At 51.9% G+C, this 23,445-nt stretch overlaps 1 protein-coding gene across 5 annotated transcripts in view; it reads right to left on the bottom strand.

Annotated features, from left to right (window-relative positions):
- MPP3 (MAGUK p55 scaffold protein 3) overlaps positions 1–23,445 on the bottom strand; it is a 27,304-nt gene extending 3,859 nt beyond the window's left edge. The window contains exons 1-18 of one of the 5 annotated variants that reach the window (XM_025439588.3): positions 23,327–23,445; positions 22,940–23,013; positions 22,072–22,208; positions 21,708–21,826; positions 21,371–21,448; positions 20,095–20,175; positions 19,758–19,895; positions 15,577–15,658; positions 14,312–14,397; positions 12,865–12,939; positions 9,557–9,753; positions 7,302–7,366; positions 5,829–5,849; positions 5,283–5,324; positions 3,844–4,008; positions 3,660–3,740; positions 1,066–1,159; positions 753–861 (exon numbers count right to left, since the gene is read on the bottom strand). In XM_025439588.3, the coding sequence (XP_025295373.1) occupies positions 753–861; positions 1,066–1,159; positions 3,660–3,740; positions 3,844–4,008; positions 5,283–5,324; positions 5,829–5,849; positions 7,302–7,366; positions 9,557–9,753; positions 12,865–12,939; positions 14,312–14,397; positions 15,577–15,658; positions 19,758–19,895; positions 20,095–20,175; positions 21,371–21,448; positions 21,708–21,826; positions 22,072–22,183 (1,545 nt within the window). In that variant the 5' untranslated portion in view covers positions 22,184–22,208; positions 22,940–23,013; positions 23,327–23,445. The remainder of the gene's footprint in view (positions 1–752; positions 862–1,065; positions 1,160–3,659; positions 3,741–3,843; positions 4,009–5,282; positions 5,325–5,828; positions 5,850–7,301; positions 7,367–9,556; positions 9,754–12,864; positions 12,940–14,311; positions 14,398–15,576; positions 15,659–19,757; positions 19,896–20,094; positions 20,176–21,370; positions 21,449–21,707; positions 21,827–22,071; positions 22,209–22,939; positions 23,014–23,326) is intronic. The other 4 variants (XM_025439587.3, XM_025439592.3, XM_025439589.3 and 1 more) reach the window with 4 other exon arrangements.

The raw sequence follows: 23,445 nt of genomic DNA, 5'->3' as shown, positions 1-23,445 counted from the left end.
GACAAGGTTAAAAAGATGGTTGAGCCCCTGTCAAACACTCAGCAGGCAGGGTGTGCAGAACTGGAAATGTATTTGAAGCACTTTCACAGGGTCATGTCTCCTTCCCTTTTCTCTTTCAAACTGCTCTCCTGGTCACCTCCCTGGCTTATTTCCCTGAGCCACTGATGTTACTTGTCCTGGTGGTGTGGGGGTGGTATCCTGATACAGAGAGCTGAGCCCCAGCATCCTCTTGTGCATTGACATCTAATTCCCTGTCACATCACTACTGACCAGTTGGTGCTACCACTACTGTATGGTCTACTCCATGCAGAAGCTACTATCCCAGGTCTGCAGGCCACCAGAAAGTCTATGAGCACCCTGCAGTTAATGCAGTTTTGTGTACAGACGTGCAGATTTCAAAGCTTTCATTAGATTCTCAAAGGGAGGCCTAAGGAAATTTTAACATCCAGTACTCTGGACCAAAAAAATCCTTAGACTGAGGTCAAATGTTCTGTAAAATATACAGTCCCCTCATTTATTATTATTATTTTATTTTGAGAAAGAGTAAGTGGGGAAAGGAGCAGAGGGAGTGAATCTCAAGCGGACTCCCTGCTGAGTGCAAAGCCTGAGTGGAGCTCGATCTCAGGACCCTGAGGTCATGCCCTGAGCCAACATCAAGAGTCGAACGTTTAACTGACTGAGCCACCTGGGTGCCCCTCCCCTCATTTATATATCCTGCCAACAGAAAATGCCCAACTGGCTCAGAAACTCACGTCCGGTTCCACGTCCACCAAACACACTTTGTTTTTGGCCATCACAGACTGAATGGCATCCAGGCTGGTTCCATAGAGATTTTCCTTATATTCACCATGCTCCAGGAACCTAAAACATCACCAAGAGGGCACGGGCCTTTAGTTCCTGAGTCTGCCTAAGTTGGCCTGGAAAGATGGATGGGCTTTCCACCACGACCCCATGCCCTCATCCCCCACCCTTTCCGATAGCCCTCCCGGGAGGCCAGGTGGAACCAGGGACCCGGGCACCCACCCGCAGTGTACCGCGTGCCCGCTGGCTGTCAAGCCCACGTACTTGTTGTGATGTAAGTCGGCCTCGAATGCTTGCTTAGAGACGAAGTGATATTCGACCCCTTCCTTCTCATGGCTCTTTCTGGGCCTGGTGGTATCTGTGAAAGAAAGGGAAAGCGGGCAAGGAGAGGTCACCTCCCACGGAGTGGGAACAGCAGCAAGCCTGTACCCCCATTCTTCTCCGGAGCTCAGCGCGGCCTGGTGGATGAACCCACCGCTTCCATGCATCCGTGTCCCTGTGCGGCAGGCACACTCGGTGATGTAGGAAAAGAAGGCCTCCCACTTTGCAGGGGGGGAAACTGAGGTACAGCGAGGTCAAACGCTGGGGATGGGGTCCCAGAGCCGGCGGTGGCAGAGCCAGGGCGTGAGCTCTGGCCCATGCCAAGCGTTTGCCCTTAGCCACCCTGCTATGCTGCCTTGTTGGGGTCGCGTGGCTTTTATAGAGCTGCTGAAGGGATCCCCAGTCCTAACCTATTATTTCTTCGTGGTTTTCATTCCTGAGAGCCACGGGGCCCCAAGTACAGATAGCCTTGCTGTATGTTTTTAATTCTTTATTCAGTTACTTCTCATTTTGAGAGAAAAGACATGAAGACAGACAGTCCTGTAATGGACAAGACGTGTTCCAGCAAAGCTGGCTCTCATACAAATAATTGTAAGTTTTCTCCACTGATTTTTTTAAAGATTTTATTTATTTATGAGAGACACACAGAGAGAGAGGGAGAGAGACATAGAGACGTAGGCAGATGGAGAAGCAGGCTCCCCACAGGGAGCCCGATGCAGGACTCGATCCCAGGACCCCAGGGATCATGACTTGAACCAAAGGCAGATGTTCAACCACTGAGCCACCCAGGTGCCCTCACCACTGATTTCTGCAATAGAACGGAGATGCATACTTCTGGGGGAAACCAGGTCCTTCACAGAACAAGAGCACGCATGAAGTAACATGCTGCTTTTTTCTAGAGCATTCCAAAAGAACAGATGGGGTCTTGAAGGACAGTATTTTCATGCGCTTGGGAACCCCTAGAGATGCTCTGTGCTCTATTTCTGACCCATCTCTGGTAGGGTCACTCTTCTGACCATGTCATTCACTTGCTTAAAAACTTTTTATTCACCACTGATAACATTCTAAAGACCATAGATGAGTATCTCTTCCCACATCATCCACGTTAATCTCCCTAGTCCCTAATGCTGGTCACACCTCCATCCATTTGCACAAATTGTTCCCTCTGTAGAGAGAACTTTCTTGTCTGCCTGGAAAACTCCTATTTATGCTTTAAAACCCAGTATAAAAGTCAGTGCCTCTTTAAAGTGGGAAGCCTCAAGAAGCTTTCCTTGACTCTCTCAGTTCCTAAAAGCAAGGGGGAGAAGTCACCTATCTATGTGGTGCCTGAGGCAGGAAGCCCTGACCATCCATGAACCCCTGCCCCAGGGAATGGGTCTGGGGGCTTCTGAAGGACCCATCTGTGAGCAACTTCTACATGTCCTACTTCAGCCCACCCTGGAACGCAGTGGCCCTCTGAAGCCTACCTACTGGGTCCATCAGAGATATGCTGCTAGAATGGCTTCCTGAACCCTGCCACCTCCCTCCAATCCCTGCCACTTCAGGTAGGGCTCTGAAAGACAATTCTGACAACCCACAGACTGGGTTGTGGACTCCAAGGTCCAGGGGAGAGGGGTAAAAGAAAGGATTGGTATCTGCCCTTAAAAATCTCTGGAAAGGTCTCATTACTGCCACCACAGCATTCCCTGCTGGTGGCCACCAGGTGGCCACACTGCATCCCTCTGAGGCTGGAAGAACGGAGGATCCCAGAAAGGGAAGGGACAGCCAAGGACAGAGGCACTAGGCACTAGGGTGAGAGGCCCTTCCTGTGGCCTCATTAAGCACGGGACTGGGCAGACTGCCTGGGTTTGAATCTTGGCTCTACTTACCAACTGTGTGACACTGGGCAAGTTATCTAACCTCTCTGAGCTCCAGGGTCTTCCTCTGCAGTACAGGGTGGTGCTAATCTTCCTCCTCAAGGGTATGGGGAGGGCTGCCCAAGTTACTAGACTCTTCTTCATTCCCCTCCTCCTCATCACACCCAGAACAAAGGCCTACTGCCTACTCGGTCTCAACATCCATAGCTGCTCCTAGACTCGGGGATTGGCAGGGGTGTGAGTACCCTGGAGGGTGCCCAGCCACTCTGATGGGCTGGAATCCAGCTACAAGCGTGTGTCCGAGCAGTATCACTCACCGGACTCTCGGCTTCTCTCACCTGCTCTCTCTTACCCAAGCAGAAGGCAGGGGCCATCTGGGGCCAATGGCCCTTTGGTGGTGTGCTAAGGTTGCTGCTTTGCCTGTAATGTGCTCGAGACTCATCTCCCACCCCAGGAAAGAACTGGGCAACCAGTCCTCCAGCTTTTGCCTCAAAGGGTCCTAGTGGATCACTGACAGTGGGTTACTTATCATGCTTAGGTCCCATGATCTGCCTATAGCAGGCGGTGCCCATCGGTCCCTCAGACGCAAAGCAAGTATTAGGATGGATGTGCAGAGTCAAGTCCCTGTGAACTATTCACGTGCATGTGCACACACACAAACCCCCATGCAGGCTGCCTTACGTGGAACAGCAACACCAAAGTGCTGTGGGTTCTCTGCCACCACCTTCTGCTTCAGCTCATGCAGTCGGGCTCCCAGAGATCCTGGGAAACAAAAGGAAGGCTGACCAGGATCCCTGCTGAGCTCCCTCCCCACCACTGCAGAAGGAAACCAGCCCACTCCCTGGAAATGCATGACATTACCTACCAATCAGAACCACCAGGCGTGGCCGTTCACCAGGCTGGTGCTGGTACCTGGTTACCTCCTCATAAGTCAGCAGCTCTGGAGACTCGGCCACTACAGATGCCTTTCCTTCCTGGGGGCTTCCCAGTCTTTCCCTTCGGCCCAGTCGGAAGCTTCTCCGAAGGCCAGCTTTGTGGGAAGGGAAGGGAGAACTGTGGCATTTGTCCCAGGATCTCCCAGGAAAGACTTTCTCCACCTGGCCAACCTGGAAGGTGGGTGCCGAGTCCCACTGGCCTCTCCCAACCACCTCCTGCTATAGGAAGGGGTTAATCAGGGTGCACAGTACAATGATGAAAAGGTGACCATCCAGCACCCAAAATCAGGGTTCAAACTGACTGCTATATTTAAAGATATTTTCTTATTTTTAGAGAGAGAAAAAGAGCATGGGGAGGAGCAGAGGGAGAAAGAGTCTTAAGCTAACTCTGATGAGCACAGAGCCAACACAGGTTCATCCCTTGATCCTGAGGTCACAACCTGAGCCTAAACCAAAAGTCAGATGCTCAACTGACTGCACCACCAAGGTGCCACCTCCTGCAGTCACTGTTTTATTTAGGATGTGGCTGACCTTGAGGTGAAGCATCACCTCTCTGAGCCTCAATTTCCTTATCTGTGAAATGGGAATACAAATCTACAAATGCAATGTATGGTCTTGGGCTGGATCTTAGATCAGGGAAAATGCTCCAAGGACACTACTGGGGCAACTGGCCAAATTTTAATATGAATAGTGTCATAGATGATAAAATGGTATGCATATTAAGTTCCCAGAATTTTAATAACGTTCTCCCAGAGAACGTCTCTGTCCTTAGGAATTCATGCTGAGGCATTTAGGGGTGAAGGGACACGATGTCTACTACTGAATCACACAACTCTGGAAGAAATTGTGTGTAAGTGAGAAAGGGGATGACAAAGCAGATACAGCAAAGTGTTAGCTGGTGCATCAGAGCCCTTTGTACAATTCACGCACCTTTTTAGTAAGTTTGAAATTACTTCGAAATGAAAGGTAAAAAAAAAATCTCAGCCAGTCTCTAAGGCCTCTGAGAAGACTAAGCAAAATAAAAGCAGCACAAGACCTGTAGAGACTGATAAAAGGCTCCATTGCTGGGTGGCGGCCACACACGGACTAGACCGTGGCCGAGACCATGATGATAATGGATTGGTGTTAATGTATCCCTTCCCTGCCAGAGCTCTGCTCCCAGGGGCTAGGTGAAAGTTGGGGGGACCCTAAAGCGTGGGTAGGTCAGCCCCCTCCTCTGGCTGATCAAGACTGAAGGGGAATGTGGGTCCCCTGGGCTCAGCTGCTCTTGAAGGGTTGCTGGGGCTCAGATCACTCTGCCTTTGCCTTCTCCTGGTCCAGAAGCCCACGGCGGGGTGGGGAGTACTGGGGACGAGCCCCTACTACTTACCTACATAGTGTCCTTTGAGGTACCCCTCACAGTCACAGGCCTCTGGGAACCAAACAGAGAGAGGGAGCCAGTAAGCCGTGCTGAACACATACTGTGACCCAAAAGCATCTGGCCCCTGGGGTGGCCAGGAGGAACCCACTGGGACGATGTCTCTCAGGGGCTCGGGAGAGAGGCCACATCCTGGCTCCCTAAGAAAACAAGTCCTACTGTTTCACTCAGTTCTCTATGCTGAGGCCCCAAAGAGACTTTGCAGGCCCTGGCAGGGGTCCTGGGCCCGCAGGCCCTTCTAGGTCAGGATTGGCGTGCAGAAGGAGAGTCATGCGCTCTGTCCCACCTGCCTGTCTCCTGCCTCCCACCCAGCCGGTAGCACAGTTGGCCCAGCCAGAGTCCGGGGAAGGTGGGGCCCCATGTGCCAGGTGGGCAGTGAGGAGCCCTGTCCCCTGCAGCTCTTCACAACTCAGGACACAGCGGAAGGAAAACAAGCCCCTCTAGCTCTAGACATTCCACGTTCTTGTCCGGATGCACAGGGGATAGATACCAGCCTACCTTTGTCACAAGGCTGATCATCTGCGGTTTGCACAAAAGACAGATGGAAGAGCGTTAGTGGAGGGGAACCAGGAGGCCCTGCGGCTGAGAGGCAGTCATAGCCTCGTGTGTGTGAGGAGCCCTCCATCTGTCCCCTCTTTCTTTCCTCCAACAAACCTGTGATCTGAGCTGCGGTGCATTATTAAACCGAGACCAGCTCTAATTAGTCTTCCTGTGTGTGTGTCTCATTAGTGGCCCAAAGCAAGCCAGCTCATCGCTGGCAGGAGCAGCCTCAAGGCCTACTTTGTGAGCAACCCTTTGGACTTGAGAGCAAGCCGGGAAGAGCAGTCCTGGGCAGTGGCCCCGATCCAGGGGAGCAGCTCACTCCAGGATGCCCACAGTGGGGCCAAGATCTGTTCTTTCTTTTCCAGGGTTTGAGATGGGCCTGGGTAAATGCAGGTGCCAGAGGATGGAGCGGTGCAGAGCAGGGCTGCCAGCCAGCTGTAGTCTGGCCACCTGACACTCATTTGGGACCCTCACTTGGTTCTGAGCCCTCCTGCGCCAGAGAGGCCACATCACAGGGAGCTTCTTCCCTACACAGGGCTCTACCCTCGAGGCTCTGGGCACTGGCCCTCTGAAAACTTGACCCCAGCCCCACTCCCCTAACCTCATGAGCCTTCATTTTCCCATATTGGAAAAGAGGATGTCCTGACTCTCCTACTTTGCATTGTGATGATTAAAAGGCAAAGTAGATAGATAGATAGATAGATAGATAGATAGATAGATAGATAAATGGCAAAGTGGTAGGTGAGTGTGTCTTCTGAAGGCAGGCGCTACACAGGATAGGTTGCCAGACAAAATACAGGACACTAAGTTAAATCTGAATTTCAGATACACAACAAATAATTTTTCTTTCTTTCTTTTTTCTTTTTTTTTTTTTACAACAAATAACTTCTTAGTATAAGTATGTCCCAAATATTATATGGGCTATACTTATACTAAAAACCCATTCGTTATTTTCCTGAAATTCAAACTTAACTGGGCATCCTTTATTTTTATTTGCCAAATTTGGCTGCTAACAGAGGGTCACTCGCAGCCTTCTCCACTCTTGTCCAGCATCAGCAGTTCTTAAATAGTCAGGATCAGAGAGCCCCGTGGAAATCTAATGAAGGCTACAGACACTCTCTCAGACATACACACACGCATGCTCATATGCTTTACACACAATTTTGGAAGAGGTGTTTAACATGCCCCCCAGGATCATCTATGGGTCCCAAATAGAGTAACTTCTCTCCAAGAAATAGCTCCCTTCCCCCGACCTACCTCCATTTCCCCTCCTTACCCCCTCCTCATCCCCTCCCTCCTCTGGAGACCTGCCAGCTCAGAAAGACCCCCGGTGCCCTCTCCAGTCCAGCACTTGCTTCTTCAGGGCACAAAGCCCCTGAGTCCTAACCCTGAGCTCTCACTGAAGTGCATCCCTGCCCATCAACTCACAGGGAGGCTTCCTGAGGTTCTGGGGGCTTGGCAGGGTGCCAGTAGCTCTCCGGTAGCTTAGTCGCCTGTGGGGACACAAGGAGACAGGCAGGCTCATGAGCTTGAGGATAAAACCAGTCATAAAGAACTTTCTGGAAAACTCAGGGAAACCAAGGCCTGGATTGCACAGATGGGTACAGTCTGGCATTCCAAGGGCCTCCCTCCTTCACAGTAAGTTTCCATGAGGAGAGTTACTTTCACAGAAGCTCACAGGGAGGAAGAAACCAAGCCTCTTGCTCTGGGAGAAGCTCATCCAGCCCAAGACGGTCACACACAGGTATATGGCCTCTGCCATGTTGGTGATTGGTCTTTATTTTCCTAGGACTGGTTCTCAAGGAAGGGAGGCCTCTTTTTCACACTTGACCTGGCCTCCCCATCTCCAGGGAAGCAGGAAGATAGCACAGCATCTCCCAGAAGAGAGCGAGGGCCAAAGTGATGCTAATTTAGCACCCTTCTCCCCCCACATCGGAGAGCTCAGCCTGGCACATACCCAATTTGGCCATCAGTGTGGAGAAGCAGGCACCTCATCTCAGATCTGAGAAAACACTCAGGGCTCTTAGAGGTGTCTGGAGTTCCACATTTAAATGCAGCTACAGAGCTTTCCCCCAAGACCCGTGAAGCTCAAGATGCATGTGGGTCCGAGGTTCCTGAGGAAATGGGGCAAGGGTTTTCAGACTTTGGCACCTCCGAATCATCTGGAATATCTATTGGAACACAGAGCTCAGAGTCTTCCCCTGGAATTTCTGACTCAGCAGGTCTGGGGCAGGGCCCAAGGGTTTGCATTTCGAACAAGTTCCCAGGGCATGCTGCCTTGCCTGGCCTGGGGACTGTGTCCGGAGGGCCACTGAAACAGACCAAGCCCTGAAGTCTGTCTCTACTGAGTTCCACAACCCAAAAGATGGAAGAAAGCTACAAACCTCAGGGGAGGTAATACAGTCATAATTGCCACACTCTGAGCCAGCACTTAGACTTTTAGAAATCTATCCTAAGGAAATAATGTGAAATATGAGGAACAGTCTAACGTGGAAGGTGGTTATTACATTGTACCAGTGGAACAGCGCAAACAACTTAAAAGTACAGCCACAGGGAAGGAGTGAAGTCACTTGGGTATGACCTTCCTCAAAGATGCCTCCGTGCACACCCAGGTAAGGGGCAACCCTCCTATGGTACGACTTCACAGAGCACGGTGTCCTCCTCCCCAGCGCCCATCACATTTATAGAAAGCGTTGGCCTAGGGGCACCTGGGTGGCTCAGTCAGTTGAACGTCTGCCTTTGGCTCAGGCCATGATCCCAGGGTCCTGGGATCCAGCTCCACATTGGGTTCCCTGCTTCTCCCTCTCCCTCTGCTCCTCCCCCCCACTTGTGCTCACTCAGTCTCTTGCAAAGAAGTAAATAAAATCTTTTCTTAAAAATTAAAAAAAGAGGGATCCCTGGGTGGCGCAGCGGTTTAGCCCCTGCCTTTGGCCCAGGGCGCGATCCTGGAGACCCGGGATCGAATCCCACGTCAGGCTCCCAGTGCATGGAGCCTGCTTCTCCCTCTGCCTGTGTTTCTGCCTCTCTCTCTCTCTCTCTGTGACTATCATAAATTAAAAAAAAAAAAATTAAAAAAAGAAAAGAAAGTGTTCATCTGAACCACGTGTGACTTTCCTGCTACACTGTCAGCTCCGGGGATAGAGTGGGGCAGAAAGCATACTTGCTGGCCAGGAGTGAATGGTCTGTTTTCTGATAAAATATTACCTAGCTATTAAAAAACCACACAGTAAAGACTAGGTAATAATGTGAGAAATGTTAAGTCACGATGTTAGGTGATACCCGCACAAAAAGCATGACTTCCGATCTATATGTACGACTCCCATAAAAGGCACAGGAAGGACATAAATCATGCTCCCTCAATAGTGGTGAGACTTGGTGAATTTGCTTTCCCTCGTCTTCCTCTTCTGTATTTTGATTTTTCAGCTTTCATTAAGTACGTATTATAAAACATATACTCACTTAGTGACACAATTCCATACGTTTATTTTGCTCTCAAACCGCCATCGCTGCTGGTTAGAGCACAAGAAGACCCAACACCAGAGTGACTAGTACCTTCTGAACGACACCCCTCCCCCCACCCCGCATGCCATTACAGCTGTGGCAGCAGAGATCTGGGGCTCTGTCGTGTTCCCATGCCTCTAGCCACTGTAAAACCACCCCCTTACCACACGCCCCAGACCCACCTTTCCTGGAACTGCTTGGAGGGGATGAGGCCAGCTCGGAGGTTGGTGTCACCTACTCGCTTGGCTTGCCACCATGTGGGATCGTCCTGGCTCACCACCTCCAGGACCTGCCTGCGCTGGAAGGGCAGGCCTGCCTCCTGGCAGGGGATGGCCCGGTCCTCCCGCGGGTTGTAGTGGAAGAGGGCACGCATGAACACCTGGAGAGGGTGTGAGCACAAACGTGTCTCTGCCGCATCGAAGGCCAGATGACAACTATCAATCACAGTCAGGGCAGGGCAGCAGCCTCGAGAACACAGAGAGCTAATGAGAAATACAGGGAAGGGGATCCCTGGGTGGCTCAGCGGTTTGGGGCCTGCCTTTGGCCCAGGGCGCGATCCTGGAGTCCTGGGATCAGGTCCTGCGTCGGGCTCCCGGCATGGAGCCTGTTTCTCCCTCTGCCTGTGTCTCTGCCTCTCTCTCTCTCTCCCTCTTTCTCTCTCTCTATGTCTATCATGAATAAATAAATAAATAAATCTTTAAAAAAAAAAAAAAGGAAAGAAAGAAATACAGGACACATGTTTTCCTCTTGTTCTTTAGCCATTTTGAAAGTTATAGTCAGGAAATCCTTCAAGGTTCAGAAAATGAAGAGATGGGCCTTATATCTGAATTTCTCTTTCTGGCCTCAGTGTTTCCTTATTTACCCAATCTGCTGTCCTCCTAACAGCCTCTCAGCATGCACAAAGCAATGACTCGTCCTGGGAGCAAAATGTAAATGAATGAACAATTTTCGCTAAAATGTTATTTTTGATGTGCTAACTGTCCCTAATGAGGTCAGCAACCATCTGTGAAATAAGCAATCTAGGCATTTTGATTAGGACACAAATACCAACAGAACTACCATTACTGGCTTCTCACCATCATTTTTCAGTGGGTGACTGACGTCCACATTTTTTTTTTACAGCTCACCCTGCCTCATCTGCCATATACTCAACCAACCCCCAACTCTCCCCTTTACCTTGATGTCACCCCTCTAGAGAAGATGGTGGGAAGATACAGAATTTTGTCACACTTCCTTGTTCTACAACTCAGTGGATGGATTTATTTTGTTTATTTCTATTACCAGACCATTAGGGGCCAATTACTTTAATAACAGAAAGAAAGAAAAAAAAGCCAGAGGGCTTTCTTAGATTCAAGTCATATCCTTTTAGGTATCAACCAGAAAAGTCAGTTAGACAACAGTAAGAACTTCCTGGCCAGATATTGTGAGGACAGATGCCCTCTTCAAGCCACAGATGTTATCAGGGTCTCAGGCACTGGGAAGAGAATAAAATCTTAAATGGCCAGCCCAGGTCAAGCTTCCGGATTAAGAAGAAATATTTAGGAAGGATGGGCTAAGGGAGAGGTTACCCATCTTATCCAGGAAAACCAAGTTTTCTCCCTGTATCAAGTTAGAACCTGCAAAAGCTGCTTATGGAGATCACGTTAGCCCATCTAAGAATGAACCACCTTCCATCAGATAAGAGTCTATGTTATGTAAGCTCTGGGATTCAATCAAAGTGTGCAAATAAGAAACAGTCACATAAAGATTACATCTTCATTTGCTATAAAAGTCTGACATTAAAGACAATGTCCATTATTGATTCCCATTCGCCAAAATACTTATCAACATCCACTCTAAGCCAAGTGCTGGACTATCCCTTCTCTTGTGCATTTAGTGCCGGGAGGCAAGGGCTGGGAATCACCTTTCTTGAAAAATTGGCATGCTTCCCTCCTCTTCCTGATGAAAAGTATGCCATGCCTTTCCTCTCCTTTCTGCCTTGGCTGTCAGGAAGTTCAGATCCAAATTTATTTGAAATCAAAGCAATGCCCTCTCTCATCTTCCCTCCCACCACCTCAGCTCGGGTGAGAATAACCCCTCACCAAGGCTTTTACAACAGCCTTCCCGCCAGGTCTCCCCACCTCCAGTCTCTACCCACTCCACCCTCCCCCACGTGGCTTCCCGGGAGCTCCCACATCCCTCGGGGCCTTACCACTTCAGTGCACCCAGCCAGACTGTCAGCAGCCAGCCCTGGCGTCTCTTTGTCCAAGGCCTTTCTCTGGCCACTGGCCACTGCTCCACTAACCCACTCTATAGGGATTGCTGGGAATTAATCCCCGGATGCAGCTTGGCAAGACTTGGGGTGGACAGATCTCCCAGCTCCGCCGGCTCTTGGGTGAAAAGACAGAGGCATGTGTCTCTGCAGGGTCCCCAAGTTCTCCAGCAGGATTACACAGTGGTAACTCGCCGGATTGCACTGACTGCCTTCTCATCCCCACTCCCATACAGGTGTTTCCCTGGGTCATTTCCTTATTCATTCATTCATTCATTCATTCATGAGAGACACACAGAGAGAGGCAGAGACATAGGCAGAGGGAGAAGCAGGCTCCTCACAGGGAGCCCAAAATGGGACTCAGTCCAGGATCCCAGGATCACACCCTGAGCCAAAGGCAGACGCTCAACCACTGAGCCACCCAGGCGTCCCTCCCTGGGTCATTTCCAAATGAACTACTTACACTCTAATCTTTGTCTCAGGTTCAGCCTCTGAGACCCCAAACCAGGCCAGGATTATGCCAACATCCTTAATGGTGCATTCAAGGCCGTTCAGAAGATAGCCTTAGCCTATCTTGCAGCACAACCCCTCTAACACCTGACCACAGTGCTCTCTCTCACCGACCCCCCAGACATACTCCTCTCTGCACCTTTGACTTCTATATATGCAGAGCCCTCTGCGTGAACTTCCTTCCACCTCTTCTTCACCAAGGGGTCCTACTCACCTTCACCTTTGTCAAGCCTCGTTTCCAACATCCCTCCTACACGACACTTTCCAGGGCGCCCATAACCCTGCTCAAAATCTTTCCGAACCACTAGCGCTAATCACATAGCAGTGAAACGCTTGCTCCCCAGCCTCCCTCTGAACTAGGAGTCCTCAAAGCTACCAACTGTCCCCATCTTCCACATCTGGCAGAGTGCCCAGCACAGAGGAGGCGCCCAAAAAAGGTAGGCTCACCAAAGAATGAAGCAAATGGCAGTTACTTAATTGGTCCCAAATCCAGCACATTTGGTACCTTCTCCTCTGCATGGCCCTGATTTTCTATTTCAATTAAAATAACCTTGTCTTTTATTAGTAAGCTACGTCAAATCCTGTTTAGAAAGGGGCAGGTACAAATAAATGAATCATGGCGTGACTGAATTACAGTTCTCTACTGAGCCCACATTCGGAGGACCAGACGTGGGATCTCCTCCCCCATGGCTGCTTCAAAGCCCTCCCTCACCTTCAACCCTGCCCTACCTTGCTGTCCTTTAACCGGTCTTCCTCTTGGGTGGCTGGGATGATCTTCAGGGTAATGGATCCCTGGGACTGCGCCTGAAAGGGGAGAGTTCGAAGCTTATGACCTCCCACACGTAACTCTTGGTGCATTCAAGCCTTCCTGCCCTGATCTGGAAACTCGAGTTCAGAAGGAAGTCAGACTCCCCACCTCCTCTATGGCCCTGCCCTCTCACGGTGGCACCCATGAATTAACTAAAGCAAAACCCAAAAGCAAGTTCTGCATTTTCATGGGACAAAGGGACACAGAACTTCAAATGTGCACCAAGGACAGCGCATACATGGAAATCCACCCTTCCATCCCTCCTGACCCTCTAATGCCCCCAACAGCCACCCTCCTTTCTCTTCTCTCGGGTTGTTTCAATAACGGAGTTCACTTTCATTTCTCTCTCTGCTTCCATCTTCCCTGGTGGGCTCTCCAACCTTAGGCCACTCTTACCTTACCAGGGCTTCCCCTCCTTCCACCCAACACAGTCCCTGCACCCCCACGTGGGCCCCCCTTCCCCAGGCAGAATGCCATCAGCCCGGGAGAGCACCTCTTGCCCCACAGTCTCCCTGGCTCATCGCTCCCCTAGAGCACGAGGAGGCCAGGGCCCAGAACCAGGGAAAGGCCCGCGGAGGCAGGAAGATGAAAGAAACCTGCCTGCAACCAAGGCTCCCTACAGTGGGGCCTCCGGTCCTCAGATCGGCCCATTTCTGACCTCATCTTAAACCATCGGAAGTTAGCAAAGAGTGTTATATGCAGGGGGGTGGGGGGTTGCTGAGGATAAAGAAGACAAAACCGTGACTGGGTTTTTTTACACTGCAGCTTGACTTGTCCTACCCGAATGGGCTTTGGTGGTTGCATCCCAGCACTGAACACCCTAGAACTCCCTTACAGGTGTGAAGTGCTGTATCCTGTCCCGGATGTTTATATCCTGATCATAACCATGCACTGGATGAGAAACCATCCCTGTTCCTTCTTCACAGGAAAGGAAAGTGACACCCAGGGTGACCTAATGACTCACCTGAGGCTGTACAACTAGAGAGTAGTGGAGGTGGGATTCGAACCCAGGGCCTGCTGATCCCAAAGCCCCTGCTCTTGGGCCTCCCTGTACTGCAGCTTCTTATTCCATATTCCTCAGGCCTTTAGAAGAGGGGATGTCCCAGAAGGGTCCTCGGGAAAGGGACTGGGGCTATGCTGAAGAGATCTGAGGGGCCAATGGCCTAAAAGTGTCACTCTTCCTGTCTCTGGCCCTGACACTGGGCATGCTGCAAGGCCACCCTGCCTGCAGCCTCCTCAGGAAAACAGAGACTGAGCCAGAATCTTCCCTGGTTCCTGCAGGTGCCCTGCTTTGGTCTCCAAAGACCCACACCCCAGCATCCCACACCCCAGCATCCCACCCCCCGCCAGCACCCAGGCAGCACGGACCAGAATCTGGCTGATTTCGTCCGGGCGCTTATGCAGGACCGCGATCCCATTCACTTCTCGGAGCTCATCTCCAACGTGGACCAGACCTAGGAGACACAGGGGCTACCCATCAGCACAGGAAGGGGCGTCAGCGCCAGGGCACCACTGGCGCCCACTGGAGGAACCCACCAGCCACACTTATGACAGACTCAAGGCAGAAAAGGCACAGGTGGGCGCGGGGCCGACTGACTCCTACTGCGTGCAGGGTGCCTCACTCAGCATCGCCACCTCAAAACCACCCAGTGAAATCGCCAGTTTACAAGTAGGCAGCTGAGACCCCAGAAAAATTGTGTGGCTTCCTCCACACCACTCTGCTAAGAAATAATGGAGCCTGTGTTCAAACACACTTATTTTGACATAGAAAACCTGGTTCCTTCGGTTATAACCTCTGCTTCTTTACAAACATCATTCACTCTTCACCTTCCTGGGCTAACAGACATACTCTAAGGCTGTCCTTCTCCAATCTTAACAAGAAAACTTAAAGGCACCAAGAAAGATGTCATCAAGAATATTAATTAAATACACCTGTCCACTGGCCTCTGCTTTAAAGACAAGCATCTCTGCACATTGAGCCGTAGTTGCTAGTCAAAGTGATACCCAGCAGCAGCAGCAGCAGCAGCAGCAGCCAGAAGGCAGTCAGGCGTCCAGGATCTTGCCCCCACCCCCACTCACCCCTAGACCTGCTGAATCAGCATCTGCATTTTAACAAGATGCTCAGGGTTCTCGATGCTTGTTACTATGTGAGAAGCACTGGTCTCCACAATAGTGATCCCCAGACTTCTGGGGTAACACCTCTCTATACCAGAAGGTTTGCCTCCCAACTGAGTAGTTTTTTCACACAACACTGATTCTCAACCTGTTTTCCACCCAAACAAATCTGGGGCGTGAACATCCTTCCCTCCATAATAGGGACAACAGGGGTGGTGGGGAAGGGCTTCCCTGCTCTGCAGTTAGGAAACCCCGCCAAGCCCCTGCTGTTGGCTTAACGACCATAGCCCTGGGCGAGGCCAGTGCAAGAGCCCTTCTAATCAGCCCCAAAGTTCTCTGTGCCTGAAATTTCTACCAGGCTTGAGAAGAAGAAAATTCTCACCCCATTCCCAGAAGGCAAAACATATTCCAAACAGGGAATCAGAGAGGAGAAGAAAAGGAAACTTGTGGCCACAGCAAAGGGAAGGCTGGGGCACACTGGCCATCACCTGCGCCAGGCCAGCACTGACGCCACTCACCACTCCGGTCAGCTGCGCCCCCTCGCATGATCCGGGCCACTACCACAGCCCCTGAGTGCTCATCCCGCCGGATGGTGGCACCCTGCATTGGAGACAGAGCAGGTAGGTTTCTAAGAAGCAGTCCCAAAACCTCAGGCCCTAACTCTCTAGACCCAATAGAGCCTCCCGATCTCTCCGCATATCACCCTAGACAGCAGATCAACGGGGCCCTTTGCAGTGCTGAGGACGCAATGAAACCAGCATCTCACGTTAACACAGCACAGCAATTCCCACCTTACAAAGTACAATGACGCTGTGACAATCTTGTTTCAGAGACGAAGGACAAGGGCTCAAAGAAGGTCAGCAGCCCCAAGGTCACCCAGCTGGGAAAGAGTAAAGGATTGTGGGAGGCCAAGTCCAGTGTTTGTCTCGCATATCACAGCCCTCGCCTTGTGCAAAGATGTTTAATAATGAGGAGAGGACGTGCCTGCAAATTCTCAACCTTTAACCAATCACGGGAGACCGGGCATCCTGTGGCTGCCGAGGGGAACAGATTATGTACGAGCCAGAGCTTCAGGACCAGGCCGCGGTCCATGGAGCACGGCACAGATGATGTCTAGGACAAGGGATGCTAATAAGCCCTCAATTTTGTGCACCCCGCAGGTCGAACTGTGGCAGGCAGGGCAGCAGTCAGGTGAAGCGCTGAGCTCTGATGTTGGATGACCTTGGGTTTGAATCTACCTGTCATTTACTGAAAGCCTGAAGCCTTAGCAAGGAAGCCCCTCATCTTCTCGATTTCCTCTGGGGTGGGGGACAGCACTGAACTCCCGGGGATGGTGCAAGGATTCTATCAGGTAATGCAGGCAAGCCTCAATCATGGGGCACACAGTAAGTACATGCAATAAACGCTCAATAAATGTTAACCTTTTATGATTGGTTGTTACTGCAAACATATCAGCACACTTGTTATTAACTTCATTCACGCCACCTATTTGAAGTCCGTAGGACAAATACTGCTGCAAAAAGAAATCATCAACCAAGAACCCCACAGCATCTTTCCCCTTAGACCTACAACTTTCCGGCATCTCTGTCCATCCTGTGCTCCCTTTCCTGCTCTCAGCAGAGGGGCTCCTCCCATCTAGGTCCTTCTGTCCTCTCCTTCCCCCTCTGGCAGTCTCAATGCCCCCTCTCTGCTGGTTCCTTTTCCTGACTCCAAGAATTTTATCACGTCCCCCTCATGAGTAAAGAGCCTCCCCTCCCCGCATCCAGCAGCCACCAGTTTCTGCTCCTTCTGAGCAAGCACCTGCTCTCTCTGCTTCCTGCCCTACCAGTCACTGCCACCTGCAACCTCAAGAACACCAGCCACCAGCTGCCGGCTCCCACCCAGCCTCAGCCTTCTCGCCTCTACCTCCTGCCTGTCTGCCTCTTGCCAGCTCTCACTTTAGGATCCTCTCTTGGCCTGGGACCTGCTGACGGCCCTCTCTCCTGGGTCTTCCCAGAGACGATGTGTCTCCATGGACAGGTCCTCCTCTATCTTCCTTTCAAATCCTGATTCAAGGGCCAGGATTTGGCCCTACTCCCCTTCTTGCCTTACTGTCTGCTCTACCCATGTGGTCTTGACCTCTCGGGTATGATTTTAACCCCTCCCAGATGCTGGCAGCAGCCAGTCTGTATCTCTGAAAAAATAATCCTTCCATTTCCTGGATGTCTCCACTTATGAATTCGATAGGACCTGAGCTCCTCCTTATCCCCTCCCTTGAATGATGGCTGCAGTGCCCACCTAGTCGTCCCAGCCGGACACCTGGGCCCTATCCTAGGCATCCCCCCAGACTCCTGCCCAAACCAGGGCAGTCACAAAGTGACATTAATTTTTTTCTGAACTACTTCTTGGATTTCTCTCCCCTATTCCCACAGGCCTAAGTCAAGCTCTCTTTCTGGACATCCACCTGTCTGGTCCTCTACCTTCAAATCTGTCCTCTGCTTCCGGCCTTACCCTCCAAGCCACTTTCTGTTCGGCAGCCAGGGTGATCTTTCTAAACTTCAAATCTGATCATGTTCTTTTTTTTTTTTTTTAAGATTTTATTTATTTACTCATGAGAGACACACAGTGAGAGAGAGGCAGAGACACACACAGGCAGAGGGAGAAGCAGGCTCCGTGCAGCCTGATGTGGGACTCAATCTCAGGTCTCCAGGATCACGCCCTGGGCTGAAGGCGGCGCCAAACCACTGCACCACTGGGGCTACCCTGATCATGTTATTTCTTACTTAAAACCTTACAATGGGGGTACCTAGGTGGCTCAGTCGGTTAAGCATTCATCCAACTCCTGGTTTCAGCTCAGGTCATAATCTCATGGGTCATGGGCTTGAGCCTCCCATTGGGCTCTGCATTCAATGGAAAGTCTGTTTGAAATTCTCTATCTCCTCCCTCTGCCTTTTCCCTCATGTTCTCTCTCTCTTTCTAAAATAAATAAACAATCTCTTTAAAAAAAAATACCTTACAATGGCCCCCCACTGACTTTAGGAACAAACTATGACACTCTGCATGGGCTATGGTCCAGCCCCACCTCTGTCACTCCTAACCACAAATTTGGCATTCTCATCCACACCAGGAAGCCCAGAGCTCCCCAAATTTGATAGAGTAGGCAGTTAGCTAGATATGAGCAGCAAATAAGTGCTTTCCGACTGATAAAAGGGTTGAGGCCAAGTTCCAAATGGGCAGGACAAACCCCAGGGGATGTACCTGTATTCTTCCCCATGACCACTGCCTTACAGTAACCTATAGCTTTATAGCTTCATTATAATATGTATACATTGTGGTTTTAACCCCTTTCCCCATCCTTCCTCCTCCCATCCCCAGAATGGTTGCCATGACGGTCAGACAAGGACCATATGGGGCCCAGAACTCCTGCTCCCAGTCAACAGAAGTCCCTTGGATGATCAGCTGCAACCTCAGTCAGCAACCACCCTAGCTATGACCCATAACCTATCCCAAATATAAAAAGAAAAAACAACCGTGACCTCCCAGGGCAGCTGCCATCTCTGGGCCTGCCCACCCTTCTGTCTCTAAAGTGTCTTTTCACTTAAACTGCTATTAAACCTTTGCCTGCTCTAGAATCTGGTTCTGAATTCTTTCTTGGCTGAACTTAAGAACCAAGGCAGGGGAACGGGACTCTCTGTGAACAAATACACCACATTGGTTCCCTTACCATGATTTTGCTCAGGTAGTTCTACTGTGTGGGGTACCCTTCCTCTCTCTTTTCCTTCTGGAAAACTTGTTCCTTTTCTTGGAATTCAGCCTGGGCATCATCTCTTCCAGGAAACTCCTGCCACTCTCCTGTGACCTCCCAGAGGGCAAGGACTAAGTCTTAATCACCTCTGATCTGCCAGTGCCCAGCACAGTGCCTGGCACACAGACATCTGCCGAGGCAATGAATCTCTGCTCCATTTTCAGGGGGAGGGGGGAGCAGAGGGAGAAGAGAGGGCCTCTTCCATCTGCAGAAGTGGTTTAGCGGAGGGCACTTGGTGAAAGAACGCCAGCTGTGGCATTCTCTGGGGCAAATGCTCGACTCTCTGGACTTCCTCCACTTCCTCCATCTAATAAACAATCTTGTCCCTTTGCTTGGTAAATCAATGCTGCACTAGGACCAAAATGATAACAATCTGTCAGCTGGGGAGAAGAAAGGCTGCTGCCCCATGCTTCCGCAGGATTCAGAGCAGGATTTGGCACACTTTTCTATAAAGGGCCAAATGTAAATATTTTAGGCTTTGCAGGCCACACTGTCTCCGTGGTAACTACTCCACACTGCCATTGCAATGCAGAAGCAGCCACAGACAATACATAAATGAACAGGCATGGCCATGTGCCAGTAAAACTTTATTTACAAAAGCCGACAGTCAGCTGGGTTTGGCCCTTGGACCACTGTCTGCCAATCTCTGATTCGGAACATGATGATCAGGGCTGCCCTGTACAGCTGCCCAGGTTGTTTATTGCACAAAGGAGCTTGGCCACAGTCAAGTGAGGCTTATATACACCCAGGGAAAGAAGTACCCTGCACACAAAGGTGCACGGGGACCATGGCAGCCCTGACAAAGCTGCCATCACTCACTCTGAGGACTTCAGGGGGGCTCTGTTCCCAGTTTTATGGTTGGGTGGGAGAGTGGTACAGGGAGGGGCTGGGGAAAGAGAGGTGGGTGCCACATACCAGGGGTTCCTTGTTCTTCACCAGGCGGACAATCTTCACTGATTCCTCATCAAAATCCTCATCAATGTTATCAGGCAGAGGGGGAAGAACAGGGTCAAAATTCTTTTGGGCCACTGTATCGTGTACCATGAGCATGGCCTGTTAGGAAAGCAAGAGAAATGAAGCTCACAGGGATCGCGGGGGGACCTTGGCCAGGCAGTGATTTTGGGGGTCTCGGATCTCACGCCATAGAAGCCACCTCCCAGACACTGGCCCTTAGGACTCCTCACTCAGAAGTCTCCCTTCTTTAGCCGGGGAGGACACGAGCCGCGTGGGCAAGCAGGGACTGCGGGACTACCCTGAGGTGGGGGGTGGACAGCAGCTGGAGCAGCTCCCTCTCGTCGCTGTGCACAGAGGCGGCCTGCAACTCCTCCATCACCTGTGGACGAATGAGACAGAACACCACACGTGGCTGCAGGTGCCATGAGCCTGCCGGGAGGGAGTGGCCCGGGGAGAACCCTGATCCCTAAGAACAGACCCAAGGGCCCTCACAGGAACTGTAACAGCGCCCAGGAGAGCATCAGAACCTCAGCCGCCCCAGGACTGACACTCTCAGGGAAGTCACGGCAGGGATCAGAAGAGCCTGAGTAGCTCAGTAAGGTCCTCCTACCAGGAGCCAACTTATTAAGCCCTTACTATGTGCCATCTGCTTTATGTGGACCTTTCCACCTAAATCTCACAGTGAACTTAACCTGGCAAGTACTGGTATTTTGCCATTTGGCAGACAAGGATTACACAAGAGATATTAAATATCTTCTGCCTAAGGTTGAAAAGTTAGGATTTGAGCCTGGGCTTGTGTGGCTCTATTATCTGTTGCCCTCACCACTGTGCTATTCCACAGATGAAAAAACTGAGGCTCAGAGCAGTTGAATGACCTGTGGCAGGTTCCAGAGCTGGTAGGAAAGGCAGTGCTAAGCCCGGGAGCCTGACAGCCTAACATGCTCCTAATCACGTCATCGAATAGGGGAGAAAGGAGAGATGTGCACTCACAGGCTGCATGCACCCTTGCCTCACCAGGCCATCTCTTGGCATTAGGGAAATTTATTCTGGAGCTGGCCTCAGCATTCAACTGGGACAGCTCTTCCCAAACCATGCAACACAGAGGCCAGGTCCACAAGAGATAGGAAGCATTCTTTTTAAAAATGAAAGCCCTGAGCCAGGAAGCAGGGACATGCTACAAGTCACCTGACCCCAGGACTTCACATGGGGCCTCCCCAAAGCATGGTACAAGGTGATTGTTTGACCTTCATATCACCAGGCCTCAAGAGTTTAGGAACTGCTGATCTGATCCAAATGCTCTCATTTCACAGCAGGGGGAACAGACTTTCTCGGGAACACACAGTAAGCAGGCGTCATCATGTCCCTGTGTCCCTTGGCCCAGTGCAAGGCTCATAAGTTTCTTCCTGCCCATTAGGGGGCCCAAGGAAGAGCCAGAGAAGGGAAGGAGATGTCTCTTCACCTTTGGACTCAGAGCCCCTATGTCCCTGAGGCTAAGCGATGGTGACAGGCAAGATGAAGGAGCCCTATGGAGTAGGGAGTGGGGCTAACACCATAAGAAAAAATCAAGGGCTTACATCCTCAGCAAGAGCCATAGCGCTGTGTAGAACAGGAGTTGGACTTTGCCTCTCGTAATAGCGAAGCTTCTCGTGAATCTGCAAAGACAGCCGATTTCAGACCAGGGCCTCTCAAGTCAGCTGCCCAGGGGTGCCCTGGAGACCTCACAGCCCGCTCTTGACTGTGGGGATGGGTGCAGAGTGGGCCGCCGATGGGTCAGCGGAAAGGATAGCCATTCATAGCGGGCTAACGAAGACTGTCCCAGGGCAGCGAATGGTTAAGATGAACTTCACAGGCCTCAGCCAGGTAGGAAAACCTCTAGAATCCCTCAGCAGATGGGATGAAATGAGGCTTTACCTTCATTAAATAACTGAGGCTTTTCTCACTGAAAACATCCCTCAGGAAGCCCATTTCTTCCTTGTGGTTGGAGTCAGGTCTCAGCTGAGAAGTCAACAGTGCCAGGGTTTCATGCAAACCTGAGGAGAGTGTATGAACCACGAAGTATAGCCAGTGCAATGGGTACTTCCCGCCCCGTGGAACCCTGAGTGGACTCGGCCATGTGGACAGTCTCTCCCCAGACTCTCATTCCCAGGGCTTGCGGGCAGGGCAGCTCCTGCAAGCCAATGCTGGCTGAGAGACCTGCTTTCTCTCCAGCCTGGGGCTGCTGGGCAGGCTCCCTCTTCAGCACTCTGGGCACGCCCAACCCAGGAAAGGCACTCACCGGAGTCCTCGGATAGCACGGGCATGTCTGTGCTGGTCAGCTCCAGAGCTCTGCCTGCAGATTCTGGGAGAAGGAGGGTAAGTGGTGTAGCAGCTCCATGGAGTATATTCATTCAACAAACACTGCTTGCACACCTGCTGTGTCGGTCCGTGGCCAATTTGGGGACAGAGGACATGGGAACAAATAAGTCTCTGCTCATTTTGTTTTTCAGAGAGCAAAGAAAGAAAACTAAGATTTGCTAGTAGCCTGGATGTGCCAAACATTACGCCAGGTGGTTTCATATGACACTTTTCTTAATGTGCACAAAGCCCTGAAGAATGGATGCTAATATCCCCATTTTACTGATGAAGAAGCAGAGGCTGGGAGGAGCTAGTGGCTTGCAGGTCAGAATCCACACTCTGGTGGCCTTTCCAGGCTGGTCTCAAAGGTACGAAGTGGCCCCTGCCTGACGGTGGGTGCTCGCTCTCCGGCAGCGTCCCCGCGCCTGTCACCTTCTAAGAGGCTCTACTCAAATCTCTTGTCCTTCACAAGCACCTGTCTGGGCTTCCAAGCTCCCTCCTTCCCCACCTCCCCCGCGTCCCAAACTGAAGGGAGCATCCCCCAGAACGGAGTGTAAAGACGAGGTGGAGAAACGAGAGTCGGGTCTCTGCTATGTAGGACTGGACAGCCCTAGCTCGGGAGGCCCCCCAACGTGCTCTGCAGCACGTGGACCTCAAGAAGTCCTCCTTCAGAAGGGGACAAGGAGAATAGTGATTCATTCGTTCCGCAAACATGGAGCCAGCCCCACTGCGCGGAGCACCGTGACACCAAGATGCAGAAGAATGGTCCTGGGCTCTCCAGCCACCGCGCCGGCCTTCGCCAGACTCACCCCGCGCTCCTCCCGGCTGTGCCCCTACCCCGAGGCGGCCGGGCGCGCGGGCTCCAGCTCGCTCCGGAAGGAACCTGTGGGACGAACAAGGAGCGCGGCTGGCCGGAGGGGAGGCGAACCCCGGGGGCCGCGGGCGGGCGGTCGCGAGGACGCCGAGCGGCGGGAAAGGAGCGGGTCGCACGGCTGGGGGTGCGAGCGCCAGGAGGAAGGCCCGGGGCCGAGGGGCGGGGACTCGGCGCCCCCTCCCCCCGGCGGGGGCCCGAGGTGGGCGGGGGGGCCGCGGGCAGCCGCGCGCACGAGGGGCGGGGCCCGGCGCCTCCTCCCCGCCCCGCCGCGCCCCTCCCGCCGCAGCCCCGCTCCCCGCCGCCTCCCCGCGGGGGTTCCTACCTGGCCGCGCCGGGATCTCCGCTCCACCACCGGGAGCCGCGCGGGTGCCCGGAGCCTCGGCCGCCGCTGGCTCCGCCTCCCCGGCCCCTCCCTGCCGCGGCCGCGCCGGGCGGGGGTGG

This window comes from Canis lupus, chromosome 9 (genome assembly GCF_003254725.2).
Source record: "Canis lupus dingo isolate Sandy chromosome 9, ASM325472v2, whole genome shotgun sequence".
Taxonomy (NCBI): Eukaryota; Metazoa; Chordata; class Mammalia; order Carnivora; family Canidae; genus Canis; species Canis lupus.
This window is presented reverse-complemented; position numbering and strand designations above follow the sequence as displayed.